The sequence below is a fragment of the Lipotes vexillifer genome, unplaced genomic scaffold, assembly GCF_000442215.2.
Source record: "Lipotes vexillifer unplaced genomic scaffold, Lipotes_vexillifer_v1.1 scaffold274, whole genome shotgun sequence".
Classification (NCBI taxonomy): domain Eukaryota; kingdom Metazoa; phylum Chordata; class Mammalia; order Artiodactyla; family Lipotidae; genus Lipotes; species Lipotes vexillifer.
Window position 1 is genome coordinate 465974 of NW_006777033.1, and position 25922 is coordinate 491895.

Below are 25922 nucleotides of genomic sequence, written 5' to 3' on the forward strand. Positions count from 1 at the left end.
TTTTTTGGCTGCGTTGGGTCTTCATTGCTGTGCGTGGGCTTCCTCTAGTTGCGGCAAGCAGGGGCTTCGTTGCAGTGGCTTCTCTTCTTGCAGGGCATAGGCTCTAGATACTCAGGATCAGTAGTTGTGGCACGCAGGCTCAGCAGTTGTGGCTCGAGGGCTTAGCTGTTCTGCGGCATGTGGGATCTTCCCGGCCCAGGGATAGAACCCCTGTCCCCTGCATTGGTAGGTGATTCTTAACCACTGCGCCATGAGGGAAGTCCTACTATTGCTACTTTAGAGTAGAGAAAAGTAAACAGCATATAAGAAAACCTGACCAGACTAAAATGAGTAAAATCCTAGTGAAGAGATTAAATGGAAGACTGCAATTTCCTGGGATTATGGAATAAAAAAAAATTTTGGATTTTCCAAAATTAAATTAGGTAAAGTACTTTTACTGAATCTTAAAAATGATATCTGCAAACTGTCAAAAAAAATAAAAAACCCAAGAAACCCATAACGCTATGGTAGAATAAAGCTACTTACTAAAGCAGCAACGTACACTTTGTAGACAGGGTCAGCACAGACCATTGACAAAACGTTGCAGCATGCCTCCACCACATCTCCTGAGACACTGGTCTGGGAAGACCCACTGGCAGCTCCAGCACTTGGGCTGCTCCCGCCGTTGCTCCCGGAATTTCCAGTGCTCTCCCCATTTGCCAACAGCAGAGCCCCGCTAACATCATGGGAAAGACGTCTGAGAGCCATCTCTCTTACATTCCAGTTTCTAGAAAATAAGCAGCCAACGAGTTCCATTCCAAATACCTATAATCAGACAAACAAAATGAATTCAATGTGAAGAAAAACTGAAGTGTTTTGAATTAAGTATGATTTTTGGTTACTAAAGGAAAATTGGACATTTCTAAGTCTTCACCATACTATATAAAATTTTCAAATGTGTCCGTAAGGACATACTCAAGTTTAACTGGTAATTAGCAAAAGTCCTTAACATTTATTAGCTCAAGTAAAACTAAGAGTGAACACCATTAAGTAATTAGATGGATATATATGATTTCTGTACTCCAGCGCTTACCACAAAACAAAATAAACATATCTGTGAAGAACCTCAAATTTGTATTTGTGTTAAGGTAGTTTATAGAGAAAAAACTGAAGATTAAAAAAAGCCAAATCAAGAAAGGCACTGGGGCAGGTGTTCAAGAGATAAGAGTATTTCTCCTACCAATGATAGTAATAAGTCAAAGGCTCTTATTTGGTTAACTAGAAAAAATATAATGAATGGAGTGGAAAAATCAAGACTAAAGAAAAACACTGTGTTCAAATCAGCAAAGGATAATGAAATACTTAAAGTGCATGTGATTATAGTCATCATTATCACATCTGCAAAGCCAGAGAATCCCTAAAGAAAAGAAAGGGTGCATGCTCTTGACATTATGGACCAGTTAGCTAAAAGTAAACTTAATATCTAAGATAATGTATCATTTGAAAAAGTTCTAAATATTAGGGATGAATAAACACATTTTTGGGGAAAATAAATCATGACTTTTTTATGTGTTCTATTTTAAAGTGATAGTAAAGGAGAATAAATCAATTAGAGTATAGTGAATTTGTTGTATGCCTGGCACTGTTAAACAGCATACCAATAAGTCTTAATTATGTCTTATATGATATTCCTAATTTAAAAAACTAGGAATATATAGCCTAGGCCAACCTAAAGCTTAAGCGAAACAAACCTGAACCACTGCCTTGAAAAAATGGCATCCCATAGCTCAGTATCCAATTGAGAGTTTTCTTGAGGACTCATGAAGGGGCAGGTGAGGGCCTATGTTAAATACCATTAATGAACTAGATAAAATAAATAATATATTTATTAAGTTTGTAAATTTTATTAGATTCCTATTAGGCTGTTAACATGCTAAGAAAAGAGAATTCAAAAGCTGCAGGACTATAATGGTCACAAAAAGAAAAAGGAGACAAATCCTTCTGATGTATAAGCTTAATGAGTTATTGTGTCTGTTAACGAATTTAACAGAATTTACCAGATTATCAAAAACATTTTACTTCACTATAATCTGGAGATGTTGTCTGCTTTTGGATTCTACATATGGACTAAGCAGATAACAACAAAGAAAATCATTAGAATCCAACCAACCAACCGAAATTCCGATTTACTAAGGATGAAAAAGTATTTAAGCAGAAGAGAAAGTAAAGGAATGGAAACTGTCCTTACAAATAAAAATGACTAATACAAGGTAAATACCACATTCTTTTCTTACTCATCCACTCAGCAGTTATTGAGTACCTAACATATGCCATGAGAATATGAATAAGAGAAACTGAGTTTAAATGGGAACAAATAAGAAAATGACAAATTCTTGGCAGGATTAAACATTGGAGCAACTTAGCATTAAATGGTTCTAGTGTCTATCCTTGAATAACCTTTTATGTCTGTTAGTTTAGAAAGATGTCTCTAGAGATGGGAGGTGAGATTACAAAGAAATTTTGAAGTTTAAGCTCTATAATAAGTGGCATAGTATTAACATCAAAGGTAAAATTAAAATTTTCAATGGAATACGAGTCATGATGGAGGCAAGCAAAAGTACTTTCTTAAATTACAAACAACTGGGGAGACAACTACATTAATTAGTCTATAAATGTTTCTTTGAGAAATGAAGAATCAGAACTACTTACCTGAATCCATGGCTCAGCTAAATCTTTATAAGCAGGAGGGATCTGCTGAGTTCCATAATGAGTAAGATTAAAATTGCTCTCTTGACTCCTTCGTTGTGATCCAGCCAAGGGATGCTGCTGTGTGGTTTGCTGCTGTGCAGCTCGCAGGGAAGAAGGGGAATCCACAGGGCTTGACAACTCGTGGCTAAATGAAAAATTAACAAAGCTTGCTAAAAATAATTAACAGATTTAAATAACACTTTGAGAGCATTTTTATTCTTTATTAAACATACCCAAATCATTAAGTCATAACTGTTACCTGTAGAAATCATGGGATCTCCACTTAGACCTACAAAGGGGACATATTAAAGGTTCTCTGTTTCTTCTACATTCTTCTGCCCCTGAAAAATTATGGAAGAAAAACTTAGAAAAGTATAAATGTTTACCATTAAGTATTTATGTAACAATTGTTCATAATGGCTAGTATAGGATTTATATGGAAGGAACCTCAAAACATTACGTTTACCTAAACGCAGGCAAACACGGAAGGTTAAATTATTCTGATGCTTGTAATTGTTGCAAATGCTATTTTATTAAACATGCTATATATAACATGTACTTTGTTTACTGTTTTTCAAAACATTCTGCCCACTTGATAACCTGGTAATGTTATTCCGAAACTTGCTTTGGCGTTACCCTCTCTGGAAAGCCTGCGCAGACTTTCTTCCACCTCCTTCCCTCCATGTGCACCTTCCAGATCAGAACTGTTTCTAATTCTGTGCAAGCCTTCCATTACCATGCATCACACTTTATAACATTTCTTTGCTCATCCCTAAGAGATCCTAAACTCCTACTTGTTGAAAACTTCTTACAGGGCCTAGGTATACTTCTTTTCTTCTCTCACCAGTCTCGCTGAAGGCCACGTTAAAATCCTAAATAATATAGTTAGCTGATAGAGTAACCATATTGAGTAAGCACAGAGAGAAAAAGAGCCACATACAAATTGACATGCAGTGGTGGTGCAGCTTGTTCCTGCAGCCATCTTCACACACTGTAAGACTTTCTTCATCAAGCATGCCCAACAAGCAAATAGGACACATCTGTTCCTCTTCATCTTTTATACTATAAAGAAGGGGAAACAAAAGCATTAACCACAAAAGAACAGAATTAATGCCATATACTAAAAACAATTGTGGCTTCTTTAGACTATGAAAAAATTAATTAGAAATTCTTGTTTAGGAGCATCTTGTATATGAACTATTTGAGAAATATTTCTCTTATTAATATACAGTAATTTTGAATCAGACTCATACCACCACGTATTTATAGGTTGTGGATATGGTTTAACCTTTCCTTGCTATGAATATAATTCAATATATGAACTACAATCTTAGAGAGATATGTATCCCCCAAATTCTGTTATTGTACCTTTTGAATAAACCAACTGCTATAAGATTTGACTATGTACAAACATACTACATGCCAACAGTTTCAAGATTGCAAGCATTAGAAGGACTGTAGAACTCATCTATTCCACATCCTTAAGTATGAAGACCCATCTCAGACAATTCTGGTGCATGTATAGTCCAACTTTCCTAGAAACAAGTATGTCACATTTTTAATGCACACAACCTTTCAACTAGACTTCTAGGAAATAAAGAGACATAATAAAGATAAATGTGTGAGAATGTTCACTGCAGAACTATTTAGCATAAGGAAAAAAATCAACCAAAGGAACATCAAAAGAAGGTTAAAAAAATGGTACACCCAGACACTATGAAGCCTTTGAAAAGGATCAGAGATCCATAAATGATGACAAAGAAAAATATCCATAATATACCATATGGTGAAAAAAAGCAGATAACCTGACAGAATTCAAACTTGTATAGAATGGTTCCATTTATGGCAAAATTGTAACTTTATTATTGTATCTGAATTATACTGTATACATTTGACTATTCCTATTATATACAAAGTGAATATAAAATCAGTAAGAAAAATATTAACAACTCAATAGTGAAACAAGCAAAGGAGATAAAAAGGCAGTTCAAATACAAAAGACTAATAGCCAATAAATGTGAAAAGAGAAGTACAAAATACATGTTAAATTAATAAAGCTCTATCTTATTTGTCTTTGGGGGGGAATGGGATAATCTGACAAAAATTAAGTAGGTTGATAACGGCATAGGAAAACAGGCTCTCATATACACTACTGGTGGGAGTAAAAAAAACCCTGAAATTTTTAGAAAGGAATTTGCTAGTATTTCTTAAAATACTAAATGTATATATCCATGACCTAAAAAAAACCTGTTTTCTAGAATTCTATCCTTCAGAAATATTTTATGTAAAAAAATATAAAATTTATTGCATTTAACAGGCCAACAAAAAATCAGGTGTACTAAATGTCCATTAATTATGGCAATGGCAAAATATACTGTGTCACAGCCATACAATCTTATATAGCTGAAGTAGTGTATATTTTTTGTATTGAGGAAAATGTTCTTGATATATAAAGTAAAAAAATTTTTTTAATTTAAAAAGCAAGTTGCAGATCAAAATATATGTCATGACTATATTGCTTAACAATAGGAAAAATGAGAGAAGTATTGGGGGGTGTGTGTGTCTGCATACCCAGAATGCAGAGAAGAGTTTTATATTCCTTGCTTTATATAATTTTAAAAGATGTATTAAAAACTGATAACAGTAGTCATTTTGTGTGCAGCCCAGACTGGGGGGGGGAGGTTTGTTTCTATTTTACAAATTTTTGTCTGAACCTTCATGATGTGATGAACAGCTTTCAAAATCAATAACAATATTTCCATATATATGCTGTCTACAAGAGACCCACTTCAGACCTAGAGACACATACAGACTGAAAGTAAGGGGATGGAAAAAGATATTCCATGCAAATGGAAACCAAAAGAAAGCTGGAGTAGCAATTCTCATATCAGACAAAATAGACTTTAAAATAAAGACTATTAGAAGAGACAAAGAAGGACACTACATAATGATCAAGGGATCAATCCAAGAAGAAGATATAACAATTGTAAATATTTATGCACCCAACATAGGAGCCCCTCAATACATAAGGCAAATACTAACAGCCATAAAAGGGGAAGTCGACAGTAACACATTCATTGTAGGGGACTTTAACACCCCACTTTCACCAAAGGACAGATCATCCAAAATGAAAATAAATAAGGAAACACAAGCTTTAAATGATACATTAAACAAGATGGACTTAAATGATATTTATAGGACACTCCATCCAAAAACAACAGAATACACATTTTTCTCAAGTGCTCATGGAACATTCTCCAGGATAGATCATATCTTGGGTCACAAATCAAGCCTTGGTAAATTTAAGAAAATTGAAATTGTATCAAGTATCTTTTCCGACCACAACGCCATGAGACTAGATATCAATTATAGGAAAAGAGCTGTAAAAAATACAAACACATGGAGGCTAAACAATACACTACTTAATAACGAAGTGATCACTGAAGAAATCAAAGAGGAAATTAAAAAATACCTAGAAACAAATGACAATGGAGATACAACGACCCAAAACCTATGGGATGCAGCAAAAGCAGTTCTAAGAGGGAAGTTTATAGCAATACAAGCCCACCTTAAGAAGCAGGAAACATCTCGAATAAACAACCTAACCTTGCACCTCAAGCAATTAGAGAAAGAAGAACAAAAAAACCCCAGAGTTAGCAGAAGGAAAGAAATCATAAAAATCAGATCAGAAATAAATGAAAAAGAAATGAAGGAAACAATAGCAAAGATCAATAAAACTAAAAGCTGGTTCTTTGAGAAGATAAACAAAATTGATAAACCATTAGCCAGACTCATCAAGAAAAAAAGGGAGAAGACTCAAATCAATAGAATCAGAAATGAAAAAGGAGAAGTAACAACTGACACTGCAGAAATAAAAAAAATCATGAGGGATTACTACAAGCAACTCTATGCCAATAAAATGGACAATCTGGAAGAAATGGACAAATTCTTAGAAATGCACAAACTGCCAAGACTGAATCAGGAAGAAATAGAAAATATGAACAGACCAATCACAAACACTGAAATTGAAACTGTGATTAAAAATCTTCCAACAAACAAAAGCCCAGGACCAGATGGCTTCACAGGCGAATTCTATCAAACATTTAGAGAAGAGCTAACACCTATCCTTCTCAAACTCTTCCAAAATATAGCAGAGGGAGGAACACTCCCAAACTCATTCTACGAGGCCACCATCACCTTGATACCAAAACCAGACAAGGATGTCACAAAGAAAGAAAACTACAGGCCAATATCACTGATGAACATAGATGCAAAAATCCTCAACAAACTAGCAAACTGAATCCAACAGCACATTAAAAGGATCATACACCATGATCAAGTGGGGTTTATTCCAGGAATGCAAGGATTCTTCAGTATACACAAATCAATCAATGTGATAAACCATATTAACAAACTGAAGGAGAAAAAAGACCATATGATCATCTCAATAGATGCAGAGAAAGCTTTTGACAAAATTCAACACCAATTTATGATAAAAACCCTGCTGGAAGTAGGCATAGTGGGAACTTTACTCAACATAATACAGGCCATATATGACAAACCCACAGCCAACATCATCCTCAATGGTGAAAAACTGAAAGCATTTCCACTAAGATCAGGAACAACACAAGGCTGCCCACTCTCACCACTCCTATTCAACATAGTTTTGGAAGTTTTAGCCACAGCAATCAGAAGAAAAGGAAATAAAAGGAATCCAAATCAGAAAAGAAGAAGTAAAGATGTCACTGTTTGCAGATGACATGATACTATACATAGAGAATCCTAAAGATGCTACCAGAAAACTACTAGAGCTAATCAATGAATTTGGTAAAGTAGCGGGATACAAAAGTTATGCACAGAAATCTCTGGCATTCCTATACACTAATGATGAAAAATCTGAAAGTGAAATCAAGAAAACACTCCCATTTACCACTGCAACAAAAAGAATAAAATATCTAGGAATAAACCTACCTAAGGAGACAAAAGACCTGTATGCAGAAAATTATAAGACACTGATGAAAGAAATTAAAGATGACACAAATAGGTGGAGAGATATACCATGTTCTTGGATTGGAAGAATCAAAATTGTGAAAATGACTCCACTACCCAAAGCAATCAACATTGTGAAAATGACTCCACTACCCAAAGCAATCTACAGATTCAATGCAATCCCTATAAAAATTTCACAATTTGTATGGAAACACAAAAGACCCCGAATAGCCAAAGCAATCTTGAGAACAAAAAATGGAGCTGGAGGAATCAGGCTGCCTGACTTCAGACTATACTACAAAGCTACAGTAATCAAGACAGTATGGTACTGGCACAAAAACAGAAAGATAGATCAATGGAATAGGATAGAAAGCCCAGAGATAAACCCATGCACATATGGTCACCTTATCTTTGATAAAGGTGGCAGGAATATACAGTGGAGAAAGGACAGCCTCTTCAATAAGTGGTGCTGGGAAAACTGGACAGGTACATGTAAAAGTATGAGATTAGATCACTCCCTAACACCATACACAAAAATAAGCTCAAAATGGATTAAAGACCTAAATGTAAGGCCAGAAACTATCAAACTCTTAGAGGAAAACATAGGCAGAACACTCTATGACATAAATCACAGCAAGATCCTTCTTGACCCATCTCCTAGAGTAATGGAGATAAAAACAAAAATAAACAAATGGGACCTAATGAAACTTCAAAGCTTTTGCACAGCAAAGGAAACCATAAACAAGACCAAAAGACAGCCCTCAGAATGGGAGAAAATATTTGCAAATGAATCAACTGACAAAGGATTAATCTCTAAAATTTACAGGCAGCTCATGCAGCTCAATAACAAAAAAATAAACAACCCAATCCAAAAATGGGCAGAAGACCTAAATAGACATTTCTCCAAAGAAGATATACAGACTGCCAACAAACACATGAAAGAATGCTCAACATCATTAATCATTAGAGAAATGCAAATCAAAACTACAATGAGATATCATCTCACACCAGTCAGAATGGCCATCATCAAAAAATCTAGAAACAATAAATGCTGGAGAGGGTGTGGAGAAAAGGGAACACTCTTGCACTGCTGGTGGGAATGTGAATTGGTTCAGCCACTATGGAGAACAGTATGGAGGTTCCTTAAAAAACTACAAATAGAACTACCATATGACCCAGCAATCCCACTACTGGGCATATACCCTGAGAAAACCATAATTCAAAAAGAGTCATGTACCAAAATGTTCATTGCAGCTCTATTTACAATAGCCTGGAGATGGAAACAACCTAAGTGCCCATCGTCGGATGAATTATGGATAAAGATGTGGCACATACACACAATGGAATATTACTCAGCCATAAAAAGAAACGAAATTGAGCTGTTTGTAATGAGGTGGATAGACCTAGAGTCTGTCATACAGAGTGAAGTAAGTCAGAAAGAGAAAGACAAATACCGATGCTAACACATATATATGGAATTTAAGAAAAAACAATGTCACGAAGAACGTAGGGGTAAGACAGGAATAAAGACACAGACCTACTAGAGAACGGACTTGAGGATATGGGGAGGGGGAAGGGTGAGCTATGACAAAGCGAGAGAGAGGCATGGACATATATACACTACCAAACGTAAGGTAGATAGCTAGTGGGAAGCAGCCGCATAGCGCAGGGAGATCAGCTTGGTGCTTTGTGACCGCCTGGAGGGGTGGGATAGGGAGGGTGGGAGGGAGGGAGATGCAAGAGGGAAGAGATATGGGAACATATGTATATGTATAACTGATTCACTTTGTTATAAAGCAGAAACTAACACACCATTGTAAAGCAATTATACCCCAATAAAGATGTTAGAAAAAGAAAAAAAATAACAAAATTTCCATTACAACATAAAGACAAGATTCTGGGGTATTATACGTAAGCTGCCGAAGATCACAGAACAGTTCGTGGCAAATCTATCATTTGGCTTTAACTTGAGGAGAATATCCCATAACCTACTTATCCCTACAAATTCGTGTTTCTACTAAGCTCAGGCTTTCTCCTGGGCTCAATATTACACTTCTACTATCTTAAGCTATAATTCCTGAAAAACAGGTCTGAGTGACTGAGAGCAAATAACAGTTCCCCAAAACACTTCCCTGAAAGCTGAACAAATATGTCACCAATGTCACGATGTGTGATTCCTGAGCTGAAGCACACTTACTAGTCTCTCTCTCTCCCATTTATCTATCCTGTCTCTCTATCTCTTTTCATAATTATGGAACTATGAGGAGGCGGGAAAAGCTATTAAAATATGCATGTATTAATGACAAAAATTAACGAAAACACTGCAGAAATGATTTACACAACCATCTATAATAAAAATACTAATGGCAAAGATGACCCAAGATCAAATAATTTTTCAAATAATTACACCAAAATTAGCTTATTCAAAAGACTTAAATACAGGGAAAATAAAGTTCCACAATTTAGTCAAATTGTAAGGGTAACATTTCTTAAATGCTTTTCTGACTTAAAAATACTCCATTCTGGAATTTTCTGCCTTTTTCCCAAGTACATATTTTGTAAACATTATTCAGATCATTTATCTATATACATGTACAATTTCATGTTCTTAAGAGATTTATCGTAAAAATTCTACTTATTAAACTTCAAGTGGTGGCATAATTTTTCATTGATTAGACAGATCCTAACTTCTTAAGCACCCACTTATTGCTGGACATTTGAGTTGTTTCCACATTTTAAGAAACCGTTAGAAACCTCTTTGTGCCCTCTTTTTTGACATTTCAGATTTTCTTTCTAGCAGTTTCTTCAGAAGTAAAATCACTTGAGTAGAGAGCAGGGATTAGCAAACTAAAGGGGGGATCAAATTAGTCAAGCTTCTGTAAGTAAAGATTTACTGGAACACAGCCACACCAATTCATTCACATACTGTCTACAGCTACTTCAGCTACAAGGGCAGAGCTCAATAGTTGTGACAGAGACCCAATGACTCTCAAAGCCCAAAGTATTTAAAGTATAAAAATGTCACCTGTCATAATACCACCCATTAATAACCATTAATTTTTTTATTCATTTTAATATTTATGTACCTATAATACCTTTTATATATAAAAAAATGGGTTCATGCATGACAGTATTATAATCTGGATTTTATTTCATGCCACTCAGTATTCTTCAAAAGCATAATTCTAATGGCTGCATGAAATATTCATAATATGGGTATATTTTAACCATTCATTTGCTGGATATTTAAGTTGTTCCCAATTTTTCACCATAGTACTGTGAGAAACAGCCATATATGTAAGTCTTGTACATTTCTCAAATTAAAATTCTTTTCTTAAAAAAAAAATACATTTACTGGATCAATGATTATAAACGTTTTAAAAAGTCACATTTATATTTTTCCAGAAAGGCTATACCACTACACACAGTAAAGCATCTTATAAGAACTGAACTGTCGCATTACAAAGGATCTACTAATTCTGTAAATAAATTTGATATATATATGTATTTTTTTAAATGAGCATTTCCTTAGTTACTAGGTTGCCTGAACAGTTTTCATATGTTTGTCAGCACCCTGAAATTGTTCTTTTGTGAAAATTCTCTTCATGTCCTTTGCCCATTTATGTACTGGACCATAGGTTTCTGTTTGCAGCTTTTATTTTGTTGGTAAGGTTTTGTTAATTATTTTTATATGCATATTCAGTCTGTCCCAATTCTGTTTTTCATTGTTTCTTATATACCATTTAAAATTAATATACTGCAATAAGATCTCCAGATAATTTTTTTTATTAATTTTAGTCTTAAAATATTTATTTTAGACATAAAAATTTGTGATTACATGAAACATTAACCTACTTATCTACACAGTATAATCTTAGGAAGATTACAACTTCTTTGGTTTCCCCCCTTGGATACAAAAAATTCAAATGAATCAATAAAACCCCCAAATTATGGCCAGCCCATATTGAAAGGGTACTTTTTTTCGTCTTAAGAGAGAGAGACTTTCTATTTTAACTTTGGCCACCTGGTTTTAAGCAGTTATTATTTTTTTCCAAAATAAAAAGCTACAGAAATATCAATCAAAAGGAGAAAGGCTCTAGAAGTTTGGGTAAGGAAGCTTGAGAAGTAAAGCTAATTTTTTCATTTATTTAGAAGAGATAACAGATAAGAGAAAGAGCCCTGAACTAGAAATCAGGATACTCAGGTTCCAGTTCTGCCTTTGTTCAAATGACCTCTTCTGGCTTTATCACTGAACCATGTAAACTGGAAAATCTCTAATGTCCAAAAAAACTCATAAAACTCTCATTCTAAAATCAATTCATTTAATATAAAATAATAAAATTCAAACATTTACTTTTTCCATAGATCAAAAAACTTCTCTCTCAATTCTTTACTTCATCATGCCCTTGTCCTGATATCATCACTTTCTATTCCTCATGAATTTTGAAGTAGTTACAATACTTAAAAGATTGATGGGATGAGAATGAGACTAAAAAGCACTTATACCAGTGCTTCTCAGACTGAGGTTCCTGGGAACACACAGGGGGTGCCCTCCTAAGAGATGCAGCACTCCTTTCTGGAGTAATTTTTAAGAACTTCATTTTTTCATTAAAGCAATAAAGAAATCTTGGAAAAGAAAGAAAACTGACATGACTTTTTATGATAATACTCTTAATTTTTTCACACCTGTCATATTGGGCTACATCTCAGATCCTTCATGAGTTTATTCTTATCAACAACTAAGCAATGGGAAAGTTTGAGAAGCACTGCAGATTTTAATTAACAGCTATGATTAACAGCTACTGTATCTCTTAATTACAACTTATTAGCCTCTTTGTTCAGAAGAGTCTGCTTATGTTCTCACATGTAAAATAGGCTGTAATGAGGATTCCCTGAGAGTATCTATGAGAGAAGTAGTGATGTCATGAAATTTAAACATCCTATATTTGCAAGGGATTCTGGATACCCACTTTGCCTTGTACATAATTTATTTATATCAAAAAATTATAGACATATTCTTTATATAATGCCTCAGGTTCATTATCTGCAAAAGTGATAAAACCTACCTAATGAGACCAACATATTAGGTGCCTGGCGCAAAGTAAAGATTGATAAACAGTAGCCACTTATTTTAAACCTGCCACCTGATTTTTCTTGTGAAATGGATACTTATTATATTCTGATATTTAAGGTGCCGTTTTCAGCACTGTAGTTTTCAGGACAAAATATCCAAATGTATATACTTAGATGACCTTTACTATTTTTTACCCTTGATTTTACCTTGAAAGCCAAGATTCAATAATTATATTGAATATAGAGCAACTTAACAAGTATATATATATAAATTATCCCTAAAATTAAAAAGTAACACTGGATTAATGCTTTTAATTCCTTAAAAAGTACTAACCTGTTTTCTGAACTAGATGTAGAAGTGCTAGATGATGACAATGTATGAGAATTTGACATGCGTGAAACAAACTTCTGGATGGTGTTACGAGATGGAGCTTTGATCCTTGAGCTACGCCTACTGTGATATTTCTGGAACAAACTCTCAACCTAACATTGAAAAAAGACAGTAACAATGACATTTGTGCCATAATATACATATGAAGAGTTCTAGAGATTGAATTATTTGCCTTTTATTTTGTAAGTTTTTCACAAAGCCAATTTAAGGGCTTCAAAAATAAGAATACATATAGCTTACTAAGGATAGTATTTTTACAGCACGTCAGTGTTTACTTTTATTTAGTCTAGAAGAAAAAACTAATTAGTCAATAGACTATAAGAGAACTATTTACAAACATCAAGTAATCCTTACATACCTTCACACCTTTAAAATGACCACTGTCTATTTAAATTTAAAGCTCATGGAAAAATGTCAGGAATATCATAAAAATCTGTTGACAATTTTACTATAAAGCATTTATTAAAAAATTACCTCAAAATTCTTTAAAGTTTTCCTCCATAACATTGGGTCTGAAGGTTCTAGCTGAAACACTCGGAGCATAACAAATAGCAGATGAATACAGAATGTTCCACGCCCACAGCTGCAGTTCTAAAGAGTTTAAAAAAAACACAAACCTATAGTTTAATAAATCTGTGTTCTATTAGAACTCCTAAGTTGATCACTTTTAAATATCTCCAAGTTTACTATACTAAACTTTCTATAATTTTCTTCATTATCCTTATATAATAAGATATATAAGGATACGCAAGAAAAGCCTACAGCTATCTCCATGAATTAATCTCTTATTTTTGGTTTATTAAAAAGACCAAATTTGTATTCTGAAGTATATTAAATCATAGTAAAACCCTTCATAAACACATTAAGTAAAAGTGTTTATTAGTTCCCAAAACATAATTTGAATTCTCTTTAGTTTACTAAAGAGAATTACACAACTGATCTAAATTTAACAATGTTACAGTGCATAGAGTTAGTACCAGATCCTAATAAAATGTAAAATGGTGACAGTTCCTACCTGAGGCCCAATAAACACCCGGTATTTATTGTCTGGGCTGTCTCCTCCAATCAGGAAGGAGTTGGGCCCTATTTGCTGCAGTAAGTACAGCCTCGCCCGCATCACTTTGTTTACACGGCGGTTTGTTTCCTCAGGGCTGTATGGTGAGAAGCCATCTGGTGAAGGGGCTCTTCGAGGTGGTGTGATTCTCCCGCTCTGAAACTTCACAACATTTAAAAATTAGGGGACTCCCCTGGTGGCACAGTGGTTAAGAATCCACCTGCCAATGCAGGGGACACGGGTTCGAGCCCTGGTCTGGGAAGATCCCACATGCCCCAGAGCAACTAAGCCCGTGCACCACAACTACTGAGCCTGAGCTCTAGAGCTCGCGAGCCACAACTACTGAGCCTCCCAATAAACACCCGGTATTTATTGTCTGGGCTGTCTCCTCCAATCAGGAAGGAGTTGGGCCCTATTTGCTGCAGTAAGTACAGCCTCGCCCGCATCACTTTGTTTACACGGCGGTTTGTTTCCTCAGGGCTGTATGGTGAGAAGCCATCTGGTGAAGGGGCTCTTCGAGGTGGTGTGATTCTCCCGCTCTGAAACTTCACAACATTTAAAAATTAGGGGACTCCCCTGGTGGCACAGTGGTTAAGAATCCACCTGCCAATGCAGGGGACACGGGTTCGAGCCCTGGTCTGGGAAGATCCCACATGCCCCAGAGCAACTAAGCCCGTGCACCACAACTACTGAGCCTGAGCTCTAGAGCTCGCGAGCCACAACTACTGAGCCCATGTGCCACAACTACTGAAGCCCACACGCCTAGAGCCTGCTCCGCAACAAGAGAAGCCACTGCAATGAGAGGCCTGCGCACCGCAAAGAAGAGTAACCCCCGCTGGCCGCAGCTAGAGAAAACCCACACACAGCAACAAAGACCCAATGCAGCCAAAAATAAAATAAAATAAATAAATTTTTTAAAAAATTAAGAAATGCTTTAAAAATTAGGTAAATTGCTCACTTCTCCATTAGAAAAAAGTTACCGAAAAAAGGTCATAGCCGACACCATTTTCATATTCTGAAAAAATGCCTAATATATAATATGATGGGACAAAATGTATTTTGCAAATGCATTTGTCTGACATACTCGTTATGAGTAAACTTCTAAAATCTGTCATCCCTGTAACTAATAATAAATCTTTGGCCTAGAGAAACAACCATGTGGTAATTTTATGAATTACTATATAAGTATTTGACTTCTTTGAAAAGTATTATGTAAATCAAAATAAAAAGCACAGAAAATTCGCCTTATAAGCAGGTAAAATGATTTGTTTCTAGTGATAAAAACTAAGCGTCCAATTTCCTGGCTTCCACTTAAGGGATTACTAAATGCTCTTTTGTGACTGGTAATGGTACAAACAGTGACTGGTAATTTACAAACAGCTCCAAGGAATTCCCCCCATGGTACACTCTGTAGAGAACTAGTGGCAAGTGACTCTTCCCAGATTAAGACACCTCACTGGAGGCTGATGAAAACTCTCCTGTGGTGAGGGTGATATATGTCGCTCTCACTCCACTTCACTGTTTCCCCTAGAACTTGGTCTTTCCATCAGTGCCCAGTGGAAATTCTAGTTCTTTTTGATGCCTAACTAAATAGTTAAAAGGTAATAAAAGTTGGCGAGAAAACGAAGCAATTGGAAGCCTCATACAGTGCTGGCAGGAATGTCAAATGGTGTAGCTGCTTTGTGAAACATATGATCCAGCAATCCCACTCCTAGGTATATACCCAAGAAAAATGAAAAGATATGTCCACACAAAAATGTGTACAGAAATGTTCACAGAAGCATTATTCATAATAGCCAGAAGTGGAAACAAAATGCCCATCAACTGATAAGTGAATAAACAAAATATGTTTATCCATACAACAGAATATTATTCTACAATTAAAAATGAATGGAGTTATACCATGGATGAACCTTGAAAACATGATGCTAAGTGCAAAAATCCAGTCACAAAAGACCATACATATTATATGATTCCATTTATATAAAATGTCCAGAATAGGCAAATTATATATAGTCAGAAAGTAGATTAGTGGTTGCCTAGGGCTGGGGAGAGACTGCTAATTAGCCTGGGGTTTCTTGTTGGGGTGGTGAAGTGTTTTAAAATTTATTGTAGTGATGGCTACAACTATGTGAATATACCAAAACTCAATGAACGGTACAATTTAAACAGGTGAATTGTACATTATATGAATTATATCTTAATAAAACCATTATTTTTTAATAGGCAATTACTAAAAAGTAAAACAAAACCAAAAACAAGTACACAAGCATCTGCTATTGGACTTGCTAAGTATTCAGACTATGGATATGCTCAAAGATGTGCAAAATGTTGTATGCATAAAAAATATTTCTGCAGCATTGTTTTTAGTAATGGAAGTTAAGAAGGAATATAAATGTCCATTAGGATGTAGTTCACCAAATAAGCCATGATTTATCCAGATAATGAAATGTTAGGTAGCTGTTACAAAGAATGAGGAAGTAACTTTGTCTAGCACATATCCCAAAATAGGTGTAGGGGGAGGGGAGACACAATTCTGTATTTACTTGTGGTAGACTTTTACTTTGAATGGCCCCCATGAACGACACCTCCCAGTATTTACACCCTTCTGTAGTCCTCTACCACGCTGATTCTGGATTTGGGCATGTAACTGGCTTTGGGCAATAAGGCATTAGTAAACATGATGCAAGTGGTGGCTTGATAAGAGCTTCCACACTGAGATTTGCCCTCTTGAATCACTTTTTTTTTTTCTGGACTTAGAAATTTATTGTCTCATAGTTCCAGAGGCTTGAAGTCCAAGATCAAGGTGTTGGCAGGGTTGGTTCCTTCTGAGAGCTGTGAGAGAGAATCTGTTCCTTGTGCTCTCCTAGCTTGAAACACTTGTTGCAACCCAATTTCCATACTGTAAGAAAGAGATGCCAACAGCCCCCAACTGTTCGAGGTGAAGCACCAGATATGTGAGTGAAGAAGCAGTCTTGGATATTCCAGCTTCTGCAGATGCCATGGGGAGCAGACATAAGCCACTCCTGCTGAGCCCTGCCCAATTTGTAGATTCTTGAGCTAATAAGATCCTGTTTTGAGCAGCTAATTTAAAGGTGTGTCCACATAAAGCCAATAGACTATTGAGAATTTTGGGCTTTACTGTAAAAATTTTTATTTAAAATTTACTTTTTGAAGTATTTATATGCTTTAACAACCTTGGATGTGAGGAAAACCAAATCTCCCATTGTGGTCACTATATCTCAGTCATTTTGCCATTCACTCATTTGTTCTTCAAGGTTAGAATGTTTAACTTGCTTTCTGCCAGTGGAAGTCTGTCTGTCTCTCTCAGAGGGGTTGTGCTAACCCCTATCTTTTTATAAGTCTTTTTGACGTCTGGATCAATACAGAAGACACCTACATTCTCATCTATGCTTCTGCATTCAATCTGCTGTGATACGGTGTTTTGGTTAAAGTACGTGAAGAAAATCTGGCCTCACACAGATACGTATTTGGAAAACCCTTTTCAAATAATGATGAATATTCTTCTTTGATACTACATCAAAGGAGTGGTTTCCTTAAAGGAGGCTGTAATGTGGAATCTGAAACCACATAAACAAATTTTTCCTACTGTTACATTAAATCTAGATGGTTTACTTTATATACTTGGAATGGATCATTTACTAAAGAATGATTTCGTTTCATCATTCACTGGTCATATGGAAAATTCTGGTTCACTAAGTTATGCAGATCTTCTAAAAGTTCATTGTGCAATATCCAAAAAAAAAAAATCACATTTGATAATATCACTGGCCTATAGAAAAGTCTAAGTATTGGGAAGATTTCAAGCTTATAGTGGTGGATATGAGTTTTCCAAAACTCTTAATTTTTGCTTGAAATCTCAAATTTTACCACCAATGAAGAAACGTATCAGTTGTTTTCCTTGAAGTGAGTCTTACTTAATTCTTCTTAAGGAAAATGTTTGCCAAATACCCAAGTGAAGAATACAGTTTCTACTGTCATAACTTTAATTCAGGCAAATTCACCAGCAGTTTTACCCACCACTGTAAATGTCAATGCAGTAAAAGAGGCAAATAACATCTCAGTTTTATTACAAAATTAGTTTTGACCTAATGGATCCACAGGAAGCATCTCAGGGCAGGTTCCCCCAAGCAAGGGTCTGTGGGCCATACTTTGGGAATTGTTGCTCTAACAGACGGCTAGCCAATCTTTTCCGTGTTATAAATAAGTTTAAAGATTGTAGAAACTTAACATATTTGCTAAATCATTAACTTACAGGCACCGGGGAAACTTTTTTTCTCCTTACTCCTGGAGATTCAGATTTCACTGTGCGGCCTGATGGGGAGCTGCCAGGGGAAGGACTGCGTCGGCCTTTGGGAGCTGAGGAAGCAGCGCTTGCCTGGCCCTCTCCTTGAGACTCAGCTGCCAAGGTATTAATTTCAGATCCATCTCCTTTAATAGGGATTGGTTTTACCACCTAAATTAAAATGCCAATATTTTTATTAGTTAAAAAATTTAAAAAATAAGTAAATTTGAACATCAGACTAAGGCATGAGCTCAGTGAGTTTTTTATTATGCAGTATTATACAAATACAACAGACAATATATCAGCTTCTCTTTATTATTACTTTAAGCCATAAATGAAGACTATTTTTTACCCACACAGATTTTAGTCATTTAGGCTTTATCAACTAAATGTTGATAAATACATAATACATTTTAAAATGTTGTCATACATGATTTTAGAAGATTTGGAATTAAGATCCTTAGATCCTACCTTAGAGATAAAACATCAAAATAAAATAGGAAAAATTGCTTTTCTTTTTTAAGTACAATGGGAATCTCTAATTAAAGGATTTTTAGATACTAACATTAGAGGGCAGTGTTGCTTTAAGCATTACCTCTCCCACTCAACCAAAGGGATTATTAGTTCTTAGAACAGTTTAAGTTGTTTAATGAGAATAGTTTTAGCTATGTTTTGTTCAATTGTCTAGAAAATATCAAGGCAAATAAAACCACTGCATTTAAAATGAAGAAGGAAAAATCTTACAAGAGGATCTATTTATGCTTAATTTTTCATTTCCTCCTATGCTTTCTTCCTTATTAGCAGGTAACCCACAGTCACTCACCACAGGGCCTCTCCTGTTTCTCCTTTCCAGCCATTCGTGCTTCCAGGCTGGCATACAGGTTGCCTTCAGTTTCTCCCTGATCATTCGTTCTTCTGGGCGATCGTCCATCTTGTGCAACCCCTTGAGAGTTTCTTTATTCTCCATCTCACGACTAAAATGGAAGGAGAATGAGATTTATATATGAAAAAAAATTTCCAAGAACAATACGGTTCTATTTCGTACTTTCCATGGACATGTAACTAAAAAGATAACTGCTAAAACCCCTAAATGATTTAAGCAAGGTATGAAAATATCATTGTGAATCACATTATATTGTTGAAATTATGACATGGATAGTGTTGAATGTTGCCTGATAACATGAGTTCAATATTAGCCTTTAAAAAGAAAGGTTCTGGGCTTCCCTGGTGGCGCAGTGGTTAAGAATCCACCTGCCAATGCAGGAGACACGGGTTCGAGCCCTGGTTCAGGAAGATCCCACATGCCGCAGAGCAACTAATCCCGTGCGCCACAACTACTGAGCCTGTACTCTAGAGCCCGCAAGCCACAACTACTGAGCCTGCATGCTACAACTACTGAAGCCCGTGCGCCTACAGCCCGTGCTCTGCAACAAGCACCACAATGAGAAGCCCGTGCACCACAAGGAAGAGTAGCCCCCGCTCACCACAACTAGAGAAAGCCTGCACACCGCAATGAAGACCCAACACAGCCATAAATAAATAAATAAATTTATGAAAAAAAAAGAAAGGTTCTATTTAGAAGGTGCAGGCTTACTAGTAATATTACTGCAGACCTTTGTTTCTAGGTAGTTAATAAACATCCTAAGACATTAAGCACTGCATTAAATACATTCATGAAAACTGCACTGTTTCTAATTACACCATTCTAACATACTCAAGTATATAACAGACAAATATTTAGAAGAGTATTTTACTACTATTTATCCCAGGAATTCCAACAATTTAAGTCAATATAGATAAAATTTGGTGGATATGCTCATTTGTTGAAATGAGCTAAATATTTAATAAGCTAGGTGAAACCTAACCACATCTTCTGTGATCCCACAATATTTTTTCAACACCTCAATGATTAAATTTGTTTTCTCATAACATGATATAGTACTTGGGGTACTCCATATATAAATAATAAAAATTACCTGGTACAAACATTTTGACCTTTACTCCATAATATATTGTGGAGTTACCATAATAAAATAACCTGCAGGCTGGTAACTTTTGAGAAGTATTTCTACAAAGCCTAATAGGTAAAACATCCACTAACTTCAAAATACACTCATATCCATACATGGATATATGCAATACACAATATATACAGCCATGGGTTTTAAAACTGGTTCATAAGGAAAGAGTTAAAGCAACTGCATTCTGGGAGAGGTAACAATTTTAAAAATACTAAGCTAACTTCAGTAACTATTTTGGAAATTCTGTAGAGCTACAGAACAGTTATTTTTTTACACTGATACGAAAAGGAAATACTCAAGGAAATACCAGAGATGATAACTGCAAGCTTACCAAAAAGTCAAATTTAAACTCCTCTAGGAATTTTCCAGCTAATAACTCTCAAGCAGCAGTATTTGCAAAGAACCAGAAAAAAAAAAAAAAAAACCAAAGAACAAGACAAAAAAAACCTACTTAAAACTAAATATGCATTAGAAGGGAAATAAGTTAACTGGTTTTACTTAAGCATCAACACTGTGAGGGGAGTGAAAACCAGTATGTTAAATACCTCTGTGCCAGAGACTGGCCTAGATATTTTTAGTAATGCAAAGAACACTAACATTTGAAACTTGCAAAAGGGCATTAGGACCGTACAGTAAAATATTTCCACCACACAGGTACAAAAACTGTCACAAAGAAAGAGGCAATGTGGGAGGGAGGGAGGGAAGGAGGGAGGAAGTTGATTTTATTATTTACTTAAATAATAAAACACTTAAGTGTTTGGCTGTTTTTCCTTCCCTAAATATATCATGAAGTGTAAATGTTAGGGGTGGGTCAGAGGAATAGGGAGGGACCAGAGGCTAAGGAAGGAAGGGAGGGAGGAAAGGGAAGGGGGAAAGTAAGGGAGAGGGAAAGAAGGCGGGGAGGGTAGAGACAGAGCAATACTCTCTCAAAAATTCATCCTGCTCAGTCAGTACTTACCCAGGGAAGCTCAGATTTATAGACAATCAAATTCATGGGCTGACTGCATACTACAAATTCACTTACAACTCTGGTTTGAAAAGCACTTTCCCCCCTGTAACAATGTTGCAAGGCATGGCTTAGCTTCCCAGGCTAATAAGTCCCATTGTAGAACTGCAGTGCACTTTTACACCAGATGGTGCAGCACTCCCTGACAAAGATGCTTATCTTCCCCTGGTCCTAGATGTCTCTCCTCCCCCAAATTTGTTTTATGAGCATCTCTTCTCAATTCTGTATTTTCAGTGTCTTTTCCCTAGTACCCGCTCAAACACACAGAGAACTCTCCTTATCTAAACAAATCTTCCTGGATGATGTGGCTTCCTTAAAGTCAGTATGATTTTCCTCTTTCCTTTCCACTTGTTTTCAAAATACTATCATCTTTCAAACCAATTTCTTATTATAAATAATAGAGGATAAACATACTAGTAGCTAAACTTCTGCACACATCTAAGATTATTTCTTTAGAATAAATGCCCTGAGGTGGAACTGCTGGGTCCAAATGTACACAAAATTAAGACTCCAGGTAATACTGACAAATTATTTTCAAGAAAACAGATCTTCCATTCAAAACACCCAGGCCAGGTTGCCAACTTAGTCGGTCTGAACTAGCAACAGCTTCTTCACTTTGAATCTTACTCCAATCCAGGCTTCACAGAGCAGCCAAGGTCACCTCCCCCATTAAAACCCTCTGGTGGCTTCCCCCTGGGCTTAGACTAAAATCCAGAATGTTATGGCCTGTGAGGCCCTGCATCATCCAGTCTTACCTCAACTGAAGTCACCCGGACCGCCCACCCTCTTCTGTTGTTTCTTTCACTGCCTTGGCTCCAACATCTTTCCTGCCCGGGTTTTTTGCACAGGCTGTTTCTTACTTGTCTACTTTCTTGTTCATTTCTACCCACTCTTTGGCTTTTCTTCAACTCCTTACAGACCTTCCCAATCTCAAATTAGGAATCTCGAGCTCCACTCTTTCACAGCTCTGTACTTTTGCTTTAAAGCACTCATTGCAATTTGCAAACATATAAACCACCCCCCCACCCCCACAAAATGTAAGCTCCACAAAGGGAGGGAACAGTGAGTGTTTCATCCATGGCTGTACAACCAACATCTAACAATGTCTGGCTTACAATAGGTATTAAAACAAATATTAAATGAATGATCATTTACTAACACCTTTGGCAGCTCTAAGGATCTTCCTAGTTTTAAAATTTAATGATTACTCATGTTAATCTTTTTACAGTTCTGTATTTAATTAAGACTCAGTTTGTGATTTAGATCTTATTCAGTAGAACAATTTTTATTGTTCCTAAATTGATCTGCAAATATAAACCTAAGTGTTTTTTCTAATGTCTTTATAAGTAATAACTATATCATTAATTCTAAAATGTGTATTTTTTCACATTAAAAAAAAAAATTTTACCCTGCCTAAGGAAGGCAGCTAGGACCCTCAGCGTGTCCTCCTGGAGCCCGGGCTCTTCCAAGCCTGCCATGGGGGCACCTGGTCCCCGGCCCCATTGCCACCTCCACTAAACTTGTATAAACTTTCCTTTCTTAGTTCAACTTTCCCATGCCTGTGCCTCACATTTTAATATCTCTGAAATCTGAATGCCTCTTAGAATCAAATGCTGTTATAATTTAATGGACAGGGTTTTAAATTTTTCTTCATGGCATAGAAAATAATGGTACAATTTATAATCAATGGAATCTTAGATTCAATGGAATATACAGTAAATTCTATTCTACATGCCAGAAAAAAAAAAATCATACCTACTTAGCTTCATTTATCTCTGAAAAGAAAACCAAACTGGGAAGAAAAACAAGTTTTTCTTACGTACTTACCATTTTGTTATAACCTTAACATATAGTCTTCACAGATCACACATAAACAGGGTTTTTATTTTTACCAGCTATGTGTGTATGTCTGCATGTATATAGCAGTGATTAGTCATCTTATCCAATTAATACCATAGCTATAGCAGGAAAGTTGTTGTTTTTTTTTAAACAGAAACTAATCTAAACAGATAGTTGCAAAAATCACTGTGAGATTAGAGGGCCTCTAATCCATTTTGGTTAAACATGAATGAGAGAGTTATTCTTGCCCTATCTAGTACCTAGAACCATACTTCTTATTTTAACTAAAATAGTAGCTTGTATATTTCTGACTTTTTAGCAAAACAAACATATATATTTTGAGAAACTACTTTGAAGACCTAATAAAATTTTATTCAGATAACTATGAGGAACTTAACATTGTTACAGATTAAGCTTTATCCTCCTTTCCTATTTATGTAGAAAACATGAGGTTTCTTGCTTTTTTTGGTTTCTGAACATTCCTCAGAATGAATTTGTGATTGACCTAGAGCTTCAAAAAACCTTTTTCCCCTGAGGTTAGGTTTCTAGTTTAGACTCTTCCTAGACCTACAGAATTTACCTGCTATAAAACGAGATGCTTTGATGGCCCCTTCTCAATGAAGCCACTCAGTCCTGCCTTTATCTGACCCACTGTGGTACCAGCCATTGTTGATGAGACTGCCACTCTTGTAGCTCTCCCCCACCTGTTTTCTAGGAGATGATTTTTCCCTAGTTCTGTTTCTAACACTCTGACTAAACTCACTGTTATCATATACTAGACCCTCTTCCTGGAACCCCTTAAATGCCAGCCATTGCCCTCTTCTCACAGCACTAAAATACTCTCTTCTTAAGCACACCAAGATATTTCACATCTGTCTTTGCAGATGATTTATATCCTGAAAGGAATATGCCTTTTGTCATCTCATATGCCTTCAGTAAAGAATTTCCTACCACCATTCTACAGCAGTTAGCCATTCCCTCCCCGTATGCTAGTATTAATTATCATACAGCATAAACTCAAGTATTTGTTTAACTATCTGCTTCCCTCACCACACTGGGAGCTCTTCTGGGACAGGCTGCCACATCTTACTCATTCTTCTATCATCAGTGCCAAATGTCCTGGACAGGCCACAAAAGGCACCCTACAAGAAGCCAGAGGGCCTATCCAGCCATAGCCAATTCATCTTCCCAGGGTGGTGTCTGACACCCGGGGCACCATGCTTTATATATTTGAACCCATCCTGAAGTCCACAGCTGGCTGGTGTAAGAATGTGCCCTGATCCAAACACCTTCTACATTGGATGGTGCTATACATCTTAACCAGACCATCTCTCTATGGGAGTTTGAGTACAAGATACATGGAGAGTGTTACGGCAGGAAGAATGGCATCAAAATAGAGAAAAAGAGCAAAGTAGTAAATAGGATCAATGAGACAGAAATAAGGCAGAAGAGAGAAATTAGTCAGAAGGAAGATGTAGTTAGAGACAGGGAGAAGGGAATAAGCAATAAACGTAAGAGTTGTACCTGGGTCCCCTGTCCATGATGTCAGCCAGCTGGAGCTACTTTTACACATACCTCCCCAGGTGGTGAATCACCATGTTCTCCAGAGGCCACATGTATGTGCAGAAACTTCACGGGTCCTTTATTTTGCACTGAAATAAACCCTAACATGTCTCTTCCCTGCAACCCCGAAGAGCCGAATGAAAACAGTAACTCAGCACGTTCCCTGGCACACAGAGGACATTCGATAAACACTGAAAAACAGAATCCTACAAGTTTACTATAATTTCTTTAAGGTATTTCTTAAATGGTTCATCTTTAGCATGAAAATATAATGTTAGTCAACAACTAGTGATCGGAGGAGTAACTGCCAGACTTATAACAGAAAAAGTGAATGTTATGTGTCAGGCAAAGTGTTAGGTGCTTTACGAGTATTAACTCATTTCATCTTCCCGACAACCCTATCAGGTCTTTACCATCTGAGGTCTGGAGAGTCTGGGTTACAAGCCCAGGGTCACACAGTTTTAAGTGGTAAGAACAGGCTTCAAACCCCACTCAATCTGACTTTGAAGCCTGTGCTCTTCACTGGTCTAGCAGGTCACTGTCAAATCTGATTTTGTCTTTACAGCGAGTCAGCATCAGATATCTAAGTTGATATCTACTTGATGAGGATTCAAAGAAGTTTAAACAAGTTTTTTAAATGGTGACTTTCATTATAAGAATTAAAGAAGCACATTAATTTTATTCATTAGTAGAGTACGTCACTGTAATAGGAGTAACAAAGAGTATAATGATTATATGAAACCTTTCTAGAAATTAATGGGGTTTAACCTTAGTATACATAAAGATTTCCAGAACAGTTTAGATTATGGATAACTTTATTTAGGGAGAATCTCAATTCTCTCAGTGTCCAAGCAATCTCAAAGAACCCTGGAAAATGCACTGAATTATTTGGGACAGGCACAGTTCAGAGCCACCCAACTGACGTCTGCTTGGGATGTTATCTTAGCAGCAGG

At 36.2% G+C, this 25922-nt stretch overlaps 1 protein-coding gene across 1 annotated transcript in view; it reads right to left on the minus strand.

The window, feature by feature from the left end:
* MAP3K1 (mitogen-activated protein kinase kinase kinase 1) overlaps positions 1-25922 on the minus strand; it is an 80155-nt gene that overhangs the window by 19496 nt on the left and 34737 nt on the right. Inside the window, exons 8-18 of the mRNA XM_007450757.1 lie at positions 24982-25160; positions 24457-24548; positions 19364-19514; positions 18511-18711; positions 14196-14396; positions 13655-13771; positions 13124-13272; positions 3668-3789; positions 2987-3068; positions 2689-2872; positions 526-804 (exon numbers count right to left, since the gene is read on the minus strand). Of these exons, the coding sequence (XP_007450819.1) occupies positions 526-804; positions 2689-2872; positions 2987-3068; positions 3668-3789; positions 13124-13272; positions 13655-13771; positions 14196-14396; positions 18511-18711; positions 19364-19514; positions 24457-24548; positions 24982-25160 (1757 nt within the window). The remainder of the gene's footprint in view (positions 1-525; positions 805-2688; positions 2873-2986; positions 3069-3667; positions 3790-13123; positions 13273-13654; positions 13772-14195; positions 14397-18510; positions 18712-19363; positions 19515-24456; positions 24549-24981; positions 25161-25922) is intronic.